The sequence below is a fragment of the Acanthisitta chloris genome, unplaced genomic scaffold (assembly GCF_000695815.1).
Source record: "Acanthisitta chloris isolate BGI_N310 unplaced genomic scaffold, ASM69581v1 scaffold19787, whole genome shotgun sequence".
Taxonomy (NCBI): Eukaryota; Metazoa; Chordata; class Aves; order Passeriformes; family Acanthisittidae; genus Acanthisitta; species Acanthisitta chloris.
This window is the reverse complement of record NW_008682275.1, coordinates 15,031-25,764: the sequence shown is the minus strand read 5'-3', so window position 1 is coordinate 25,764 and position 10,734 is coordinate 15,031. Positions and strand designations below refer to the sequence as shown.

The following is a 10,734-nucleotide window of genomic DNA, read 5'->3' as shown; positions in this document are numbered from 1 at the left end:
GAGCTCAGGAGCAGCGTAAGGAGGAGAGCCACAGAAGGTTTTTAAAGTTTCATCTCTTTTACTTATTGTGCTGAATCCAAAGTCTCCCACCTTAACACAGGTGTTGCTAGTGTAGAAGACATTCTCTGCTTTCAGGTCCCGGTGAATGATATTGTTATCATGCTGTAGAACAAGAGGAAAACTGAGTGATGGTTTGTTCACAGTAAAGTTCTCAGTGGCCACCCCTAATCAATTAATTACCCCATGGGAGAAAGGAAGTTACCTTGGACAAAGTCAGAAACTAGTATTGCAATGAAGTTGAAAAAGTATTAAACAAATTTCATTCTCCAATGACACAAAGTTCATGGAGGAAAAGGATGCAGGGATTTTTTTAAGAACAAGAATCTCAATTTGTTAACTAATAGCAACTGTTTTCTTGAAGCAAATACATGATGGCAGCATAGCTAATCCTACAAGATTAGATACCTTCACATGCAAAATCTGTATTTTTTCAGGGTTCAGAACACTTGCTTTTGCAGTTAACTACATTTCTTTAATGGTGTAACAGCTTGTGGACTTAGGCATTTAGTTCACCTAGTGAACATAGTAACAGATACAGTAAGAAAGTTGCTTAGTTGTTGCAAGTATGTTTGTGATCTAAGGTCCTATGAGGAACTGGTGAGTGCCGGAGAAAAGGAGGACAGACTTGCGCCTTGTGGAATTTCATGTTGGAAGACACCAGGTTTAGTGGTGTCTTCTAGTTTTAGAAACCTAAAATAAATACATAGACCACAATGTTTACTTTTTTATTCCTTTGGAATTGGCAGTAGTAGCTAAGGACTCCAACTGAGTTTGCTCTGCTTAGTCATGACACACCTTGATCAGGTAAGGGTTTAGCTTCATCTCTGCAATAACTAGAAGGAATGGGTGTGTTTGAGCACTCTGCCGTACCCTTTGGAGTAACAATGTGCAGTGTCTGGAGGCAGTAAGGAAACCCTTTGGCAGCTTACTCCAGTTGTCATCAATAACAGGCAAGGAGCCTCTGTCCTTGTTGTGGACTGGCAGCAGAGAGATGGGATTTATGCGACCTCGGTTTGAGGGCTTAGCAAAAATAGAATGTGTGAAGTCTGTGTGTACAAGTGAAGAGTTTGGCCAGTTTGGTAATTTGGGTTTAATCCTAAGAAATAGATGTGGACCTGAAATGTAAATTAAATTCCTGTAGCTGCAGAGTACCTGTCCTGTGGAAAGGTGTTAAAGCTGATCCATCACTTACAGGACATATAATCATTTTGTCAAAATACATTAAAAATGCACAGTTGGTGTGAGCCGCCACGAGCAGTCTCTGATGCAATTTCTAGATGTCTGACTTAGAAACACCCTTGGTTTTGACTTTGCCAGATACTATTACGTGGCAGGAGAACTTGAGCCACGGGAGGGCACCCTGAGCCAACTTTAACGAGTACTACTTTTACTTCTCGAACTGGCCGAGCAGTCTTCCAGGTTTTTAGGATGTTGTTGGAAGTCGCTGTAGTTACTATGAAATGTTCAGAGAAGATCATATTGACATAGTTAATTGCTCCTTTTCTGCTTTGGGCTCTACACAAATAGCATTATCCTAAATACAGGTACTGAAGATTAGGCAAGGGGAAGTGACCTGCTGCATGTGAACCTCACAGATTTGTGCCAAAGTGAGGCCCAGGAATTGACAGACTCCCACATTCATTAATAATCAAGCTGCGTGTTTGCAACACCTAACAAGCCTCTGGAACACTTTGTTCTAGCGGAAGAGTGACTGATCCTATGTTTTGAAATAGGTGGAGGAAAGAAATGATGCTTTGCTCACTGCTGCCTACAGCACCTTAAAGCTGACAGAAGAATGCTGTTGTGATTCCACCCACCAGGTGTTCCCAGTTCAGTCTCCTGCCAGAGGAGTCAGTAACTCAAGGTGGATGTGGAACCTCATGGATACCTTTAACAGAGCTCTCCTCCAGCTGTTTTGCTTTTCAGAAGTGTAGGCCTGGAATTTTGGGTAACAGTAAACCTACCAGCTGAAAAACAAATATCCACAAAATCTGCTCAGAGGGGCAGACTTACCATGTGTTTCACAGCAGACACAATCTGGGAGAAGATTATTTTGCACTCTGTTTCCAGCAGCTTTCCTTCTGTGCTGATTTTAGTAAAGAGCTCTCCACCTCCTGCATACTCCATCACCAGGTGCAGTTTTGAGAGTGTCTCCACCACTTCATATAGTCTGATGATATTAGGGTGGTGCAGCTTTTCCATGCTGGATATCTCACGAGAGAGCAAATTCTGAGTCTTCCGGTCTAGCTTTGTCTTGTCCAAAATCTTAATTGCAACTTTCTCTGGAAAGAAAAATGTTTTTCCATGTTGTTAATGCAATAGGTACAAATGGTAATACTATTTACTAACAAGTAAATACAACTACTTGGCTGTAGATTTGCAATAAAGTGTCACCTGGTCAGTATAAGCTAAGTTGCAGGGGCCTACTAAGCCTTGCAACATTTTACACAGCCTCTGCAGCATCCTACTCACTGCTGAGGTAGCTGATAGCTTGCAGGGCATTGCAAGGGCTAATCACATCCTCTGCTGCCTTGGTGTGCTTTGCTGCAACAGGCTAATATGGAACATAGAATATCCTGAGTCAGAAGAGACCCACAAGGATCATCGAGTCCAACTCCTGGCCCAGCACAGGACAGCCCCAAGAATCACACCATGTGCCTGAGAGCATTGTCCAAATGCTTCTTTAACTCAGCCAGGCTTGGTGCTGTGACTACTGCCCTAGGGAGCCTGTTCCGGTTCCCTGCCACCTCCTGAGTGAAGACTCTTCCTATGCAGCCTAAACATCCCAACGCAGCTTCATGCCATTCCCTCAGGTTCTGTCCCTGGTCACCCAATACACTGTGTGTCTCTGAACGCCACAGATATGGCTGGTAAAGAAAGTCTTTGTTTTTGTTGTTAGCTCAGTGCTCTTCAGATGAGCTAGGCCTGAGCCTGGTATGCAGAGGCTAATGGAGGTGCTAAATTTGGGTGCTTTATTTCAGACCAGACACATAAATGTGCGGGAAATATAGAGGCTTTGTCTCTAACCCTGCAGGTTTATCATGGAGACATTTTTAAGTTGGTACAACTTACAGAACTCTTCCCTAACGTCTTCTCCCACACTCCTACAAATTCTCAGTTTGGACAATTAGTGTTGTAGAGGTTTGTCTTTCTCTGAACAGCTGTGCCTGTTTTTCCAGGCACTGTACAGAATACAGGACAAGTACATTTTTATGTCTGTGTGCCACAGTGGGCCATGAATCCACAGCACACAGATTTTAATCTGAGGAAGGGAAAAAACCAGTGAAGTAGAGTAAGGTGCAGGGATCCTGAACAGCAAATCTAGTTGACATATGCTGTTCTGGTAATGCAAAGCTGCTGTTAAATCCTACATGTTTCTGTAGCATATCTACAGTGAAGTCAAGGGTCACAAACCACAGATACACATGTGCAGCTGCACCACATCCTCTGGTTAGCTCAGAGCAGTATGAATAAATTAATCACTACTGCCCTTATGTTTCCATATGAGTTTGTAGGTTATGGCCTTTGCCTTCACTCTTCTGAATACAGATGGTATTGGAAGGATTAGTCTGGTTAAAACAGGTTTACAGTGGCTTTGTATAACCTGTCAGGACAGCAAAATTAAACTGGATCACAGCAATAAAAATAACTATTCCTGGGAAGAAAGCTGGGGATTTTGTTCCCAAGACTGTCTTACTCAAACAATCACAGAGTCTTAACAATTAATCACTTTTAACAAATCTTTCAGAAAAAACTTCACCTTGATTTCTAACACATGGGTGTAAATTAGCAAAAAAAGGTATTGTTTACTCATGGCTGTAAGAGAAGAGTGAAAAGGTTATTACATTTGTATATGTGTCCTGGTACTGTATTCCAGAAGGTTTTCCATAGTATTATAAAGTTTTGAACTCAAGTTTAGTATTTTGACATATCTAAAGGAAGTGTTAAGGATACTTATGCATATATCTGTACAGATCAGGAAAACTCCATGTTTGGTGTATTTTACACCTAATTTTTAGTACCATTCATGTATTAATTCATCTCCCTAAGTGCAGCAGACACTAGAAGCAAATGTGATTCTTGTGGAAGGTGCTGAGTTATCCCTTGATGTGCCTGTTTTCAGGAGGAGTCTGTGCTGAGTACAGAGCAGCGTTCCTCATGCTGCTCCTCTCTGACCCGTTCTATGTTCTCCAGTGAGCCCCTTAGGTAAGCAGTACCTGCTCTTGCATGGTGAATCAGGAGGATATACAGCCACTGACACTGATCCTGGCAGTGCTCTGACTGCTGACCTAGCAGTGAAAGACAAAACCCCTTGTCATGTTCGTAGCATATTGATCTTCTAAACCACGAGGAAAGAGCATCAGCTCACAGTAGGTTACACTTGCACAACTAAATGCTTAGAAACTTAAAAATTATTACGATCTTACCTATATAATTGCACCATAACTGAATTTCACAAGGAAGCTGGAGAGGGACTCTTTGTTAAGAACTGTAGTGACAGGACGAAGATTAGTGGGTATAAATCAAAAGAGAGGAAATTTAGATTATATACGAGGAATAAGCTTTTTACTGTGAGGGTGGTGAGGCACTAGAACAGGTTGCTCAGCGAGGCTGTGGCTGCCCCAACCCTGGCAGTGTTCAGGGCAGTGTTGGATAAAGCCTTGAGCAACCTGGTCTGGTGGGAGGTGTCCCTGCCCAGGGCAGGAGGGGTTGGGACTAGATGATGTCTAAGGTCCACTCCAACCCCTTAACATACTGTGATACTATGATACTATTACATCTCGATTTATAAAGGTTGGGAGTATTTGCGCTTTAAAAAAATCTTCTAGGTTAAATTTCTTCCCTTTCCTTTTGCCAGAATCTACTATTCCTCCTAGTCAGTTTTCCTGCAGTTTTAAAAGCAGAGAGGGGAGGAAAAGAACTGAACAGCCTTTTAGACACCACTGTGAATCAGGACCAAGCTCCTGTAATTCTCCCTCACTGCAGTTACATTGCATGACACGCGGAGAAACCTAATGCACCTAAGGTGTAAAAAACCTGACACCTTCCTTTTGTTTCATACACGTCCTCTCTGCTTCCCAAACACACTTGGTTTACAAATCATCTATCCCCCTTGCAAGGCAGCAGTGCTGAACAGAGGGACATTTTTAGCTGGCAGCTTATTTACCCAGACTGAGTTGAGAGATATTTTTGACTGACTATACACAGTGTATGCTGAGGTTTGAAAAGTGATAGCCGAAATCTTAGTAAGAAAAATTAGAAAAAGATTGAGAAATAACTTCATGAAGAAGTGGTGTAATTTGTGATGGCAAAAAGGAAACAAAATACAAACAAAACAAATGTTAAAATTGCTTAAAAGAAAAGAAAACTAGGTGCCTGGACATCCCTGCTTTTGCAATTCATGTTTCACATTAGACCGACTTTTTACTAGCTGTAAATTTTGGATGCTCTTAATTGCATCTAATCAGCTGTGCTCTCACACTTCTTTTGTCAGCTGGAAGACGTGTAAAATAAAGGTTACACAGAGCTTAGGAACATAACAGTTCTTAGCAAGAAACTCCACAAATCTCTGGAGAGAATCTCTGCCAAAATTCAGGGTGGTACAGTGGACAATGCTCCTGAATAACACAATACATATAGAATCATAAAATCAGAAAAGACCTCTAAGATCATCAAGTCCAACTGTTAACTCAGCATTGCCAAGTCCACCCCTAAACAATGTCCCCAAGTGCTACATCTACCTGTCTTTTAAATATCTCCAGAGACAGTGGCTCCACCACTCCACTGTGGAGCCCAGTCCAATGCCTGACCAGCCTTTCAGTGAATAAATTTTTCCTAATGTACAAGCTAAACGTTTCCTGGCACACGTTGAGGCTATTTCTTCTTGTCCTATCACCTGTTACCTGGGAGAAGAGGCCAACTCCCACCTGGCTACAATCTCCTTTCAGTTAGTTGTAAAGAGTGATAAGGTCACTCCTGGGCCTCCTTCTCTAGACAAAACATCCCTAGTTCCCTCAGCCTTTCCTCATAGGATCTGTGCTCCACACCCTTCACTAGCTGCATTGCCCTTCTCTGGACATGCTCCAGCACCTCCTCCTGTAGTGAGGGGCCCAAAATTGAACACAGGACTCAAGCTGTGGCCTCATCAGTGCTGTGTACAGCGGGACAATCACTGCCCTGGTCCTGCTGGACACACTACTGCTGATAGAGGCAAGGATGCTACTTACTTTCTCAGCCACCTGGGCACACTGCTGGGTCATGTTCAGCTGCTGTCAACCAGCACCTCCAGGTCTTTTCCACTGAGCATTTTTCCAGCCACATTGCTCCCAGCCTGTTGCACAGCATGGGGTTACTGTGACAGAAGCGCAGCTGCTGAGCCTCATACAAGTGGCCTCAGCCCATCTCTTTAGCCTGTCTGGATCCCTTTGCAGAGCCTTCCTACTCTCCAGCACTGCCACAGAACTTGGTGTCTTCTGCAAACTGGCTGAGTGTGCGCTCAATTCCCTTGCCCACATCATTGATATAGATACTAAACAGGGCTGTTCTGAACATTGAGCCCTGGGGAACACCACTAATGACCAGCCACCAGCTGGATGTAACTCCATTCACCACTATTCTTTGTGCTCAGCCATCCAGACAGTTTTTTACCCAGTGAACAGACATGGCATCCACATCATAACACCAAAGATATTCCAGTAGTCTCTAAACAACCAAGACTGCCCTTGTGAGAGAAACAGGGTTTGTCATCCAATATGATCCCGCAGTTTTTTCCTCTCAATCATGTGTCCTGCAGTGACTGATCACAAGGGCAAGAGAAAAGCACACACACGTAATGGTTACAAAGGCTCATCTTAGTAAAAAAACAAAATTGTTTCATATTTTGATGTAGAGTGACATTTTTAAGAGAGACCATACTTAACACTATGGCAGTAACAGGAGAGCTGAACAGCCCTCTGGCACATACACTTCCCTCTACCCAGAGATCCAAACAGCATTAATAATGAAGTCTTTGTGTTTTTATAATCAGCCAAAACAGACTTGTACTCATTAACATTGCCAGAACAGCACTTCATCACCAACACAATGATGTGCATCTACTGCAAAAAACAGAATCCTCTTTGTGGGAGGTGTGGGGGGTGCATATGCCTCTGTGCACGTTCCTGTTCTTCTATCCATTTACTGTATTTTATGAGCACAGATAAGCTCACAGGCAGAGATGAGCTAGAAAATGTTTATCTTCCATCCTTTGTTCCTCATGACAGTTGCAAACTTAGTATCAAGAAATCAACTACTCACCCAGTGAACATTTTAACCAAAAAAGCTACAAACAAACCAAAGAAAAGTAATTCAAGAGATTTCTGGTGAAAAAGAACATTTGCAAGCAAAAAAAAAGTAGAGTTTTGGTTTCGGGGTTTAGTTCGTCTAAGCTTACTGTATGCACCAAAGTTCAAAATTTTTCAATCAGCTCTACTCAAATGCTAAAGCAACCTGTTTCCTAAGTAAGTTCAGCAAGTAAAGGGTTCATCCAGATCAAATTTCTAACTGCCTTTCAGTAGCATGCCTCCTGCTCCCAGTACAGAAGCAGCATCTCCTCCAACAGTAAGCACATGACAGTTACCTCCAGAAGAAAAAAACCATCAGAAAGAGGAAAGAGCTTGCTGTTGGTCAAGTAGAACAGAGATGCTTTTCTGAAACAAGCAAAATCAATATATCCACACCTAATTAAAGGAACCCTTGGGCACAGGCAGGCTTAAGTGTGAAAAATTGAGTACCATCAACTTCCCACTTGGATTCCCAGTGCAACAACTGTTGCACACTATGAATATCTGTGAGCTTTCACCCTGGTGCAGTCTGGACTGGAAGACACAGTTAGAGAAAGTAACAATAGATAATACAGTTCTGTGGCATATCTCATTCTCTCACCTATAAGATGATGGAGGGCAGGAGAGTCAATCAAATTGAAAAGGACAGACTGTGAGAAAAAACCCAAGACAGTAGTGCACAAAGATGCAGAGAAAACTAGTCACCCTGACCTGGACCAGATGACCTGCTGTGGTCCCATCCAACCTAACTGATGTTGTGATTCTGTAATTGCTGGTTTTGTCAGACAGAAACAGAAGAAACATGACAGCTGATGGATGACAAGTTCTTAGTTATACCTGTGACTGAAGTGTTTGCTGCCATTACCTAGCTCTTGTAGTCCTTCCTAGAAACAGCATATAGGGTGATTTTCTGTCCTTACAACAGTAAAAATGCTTGACAATTCAACACAAACACCAGTTTGGCAGTACCAGAGCTTGTTTCCCTGCACCTGCACTTGCTCAGCCCACACCTATAGCCCCATCCCAGCTGTTCACAGGAATGAATGATCTGCAAATGAATTAGTAAAGGAGGAATAACATTTCTCACCAGAATTACTGTGACCAAATAAAATCTTTGTCCATGCTAGCAGAATTTGCAATGAAACAAAGAAAGTCTTGCTGCCTCTGGCTGCAGGTAGGAGCACACCTAGCCAGGCTGCCCTGGGTGTTCACCACCTGCAGCCCATGAGCTGGGGCAGGGCAGAGATGGACAGAGCAGGTGGTACGAGGGGAGGCACACACCATGCTTCAAAGTGTGGAGTGTTTGAGCCATGGGATGAGATGTGCTAACTCCATAAAGTGCAGCAATGAACTTTCCCTGTAATAGCTGCCATCTAGAGAAAGTTTTTCTGGTTTCTTTAAAGCCTAGTCCATGCCTGAGCATTTATCCATGACCACAGATTTACTTGCCAGCACTAAAAAGACACATACAAACTATATGTGTATTTAAGGTTTAAGCATCTTTCTCCCCAAAGAAGGCCATTTGTATAGGGCACTCAGCATGCAATGGTGCCTACCTTTGGTTAGGGAATGAATTCCAAGCTTCACTTGTGAGAAATTTCCACTTCCTATTTCTCCTCTGACTCGATAGAAGGCAATTCTCTTTCCCAGGGTTAATTCTTTGACCATTTTTTCATTATGAGACATATCCTGCATTAGTTTCTCGAATGGGGTCAGCCTGTGCTGCCTGCCCTCTTCACCTCCTCCATTGCACTCCGGGTGCCCATCATCTTCTCTGCTGTCCTCTTGATGCCACCTGGAACAGCGGTGTTTTCCAAGACTTCCTTCATTCACATATCCCGTTGTCATAGTCTATAGGGTAATCACTTCCCCATTTAACAAGGTGTTAAATGAAGCAATTCTGTAGGAATATGCAATCCTGCACATAATGGACATGGTGACAAATGCAGCAAAAAAGAAATAAACAGCATCTTACAGAAAGTCCAAGGCTTGGTTTGGAAATTACTTCAAAAACAAATTTGGAATATCTACATATTGCATGTCCTGTCCAAAATCAGAGATAAAACTGGAAGCTGTTTATGTGCATTTCTCACTAACTGATTTAGTGTGTCAGGATCTTCAGCTACAAGGTAAAAGAGGCTTTGCAATTAAAACTGTAAACTTTGTGCAAGAAAGCAGTGAGGTGCTCACTGTCTATGCAGTACATTTGACACATGCAAAATATTTGACACAAATTTTCAGGCTTTAGCTTGATGCTTTGAAAACTGACTTGATAGGAAAAGGTCAAACAGAAAGCTGATTAACTGCTCTGAATAAATCCAGATACTTCCAGTTAATTTTGAATAGCTGACCTTAACAGGGTAGTTCTCCTTGATTCTGATACCAGTCCAGGAGCTGACTGTAGGGTTTGCTTTTGATTCATTCTTCAGCCTGTGAGCTTGTCACTGTACCTTGGCAATGTCACTGTGCGTTGAAGCCTTGCTGTAAAAAGTTTGTTGCCCCTCTGTTTCCTTCCCATGGTGGGTTTAACAAAGCAACCGATTCTGGAAGATGGCAGGAAAAGCATAGTCTGTGCACCAGGCAAAAGAAATGCTGCGCCTCAGTGTCCCTGCAGTCACATGGCACGACAATACAGGATTAAGTAACTGCAATGTCACGTTAGCCCTCCTTTATTTAGATGAGCTTTCTTTAACGCCTTGAGCCTTCTCAAAATTTTGCCAGACGAATGGTGTTCCTAAGCAGACAGATGAAGAATGTCATTAAAACCTTTACACAACAGCCATACACTTCACTGAATGACAGCACACTGCATACCACTTCAACACTTTGACTCTGCCAGCACAGACGTAGAAGTCCTTACTCTAAATGTACAAGCAATCACTTACCTTTAAAGCAATACACCATTTTTTCCTTCTTTACCTTTTCTCTTTAACCTTGAAAAACAGGAGTTGCTCAGCAGATGCTAATCACGCGGCCACATGCCTGGGGCTGGCGAGCTGGGCAGGACAGCTCGGAGACGGCGCAGGCAGTGGCAGTGCTCACCCCCTGCTCTCAGCCTGCAGCACGCCCGACTCGTGAACACAAGAGGCACCTGACTGCCAGGACAGATTCACCAGATTAGTGAATTAGACCAGTAACTCCATGCCTGGAGCTTAGGCAGACAGTCACCTAAGGTGCCACACTAGCAGAGGACGTGTGACATTGTCAGGTGGAGCTGCACTCTAAACCCCCAAATCTCCTGCGTGAGCAAGAGGAGTAGAGGTCAAAGGCACCCCATAAGGGCAAAGAAAAGGCAGCTGGTGATTATTGCATTAAATGGGAATTGGAGTGGAATGGAGGCACTCATCAGCTT

The 10,734-nt window shown here is 43.1% G+C and overlaps 1 protein-coding gene across 1 annotated transcript in view; it reads right to left on the bottom strand.

Annotated features, from left to right (window-relative positions):
* NIM1K (NIM1 serine/threonine protein kinase) overlaps positions 1–9,230 on the bottom strand; it is a 9,804-nt gene extending 574 nt beyond the window's left edge. The window contains 3 exon segments of the mRNA XM_009078473.1: positions 2–162; positions 2,074–2,342; positions 8,939–9,230. Coding sequence (XP_009076721.1) covers positions 2–162; positions 2,074–2,342; positions 8,939–9,230 — 722 coding nt within the window.
* Positions 9,231–10,734: the final 1,504 nt, after the last annotated feature.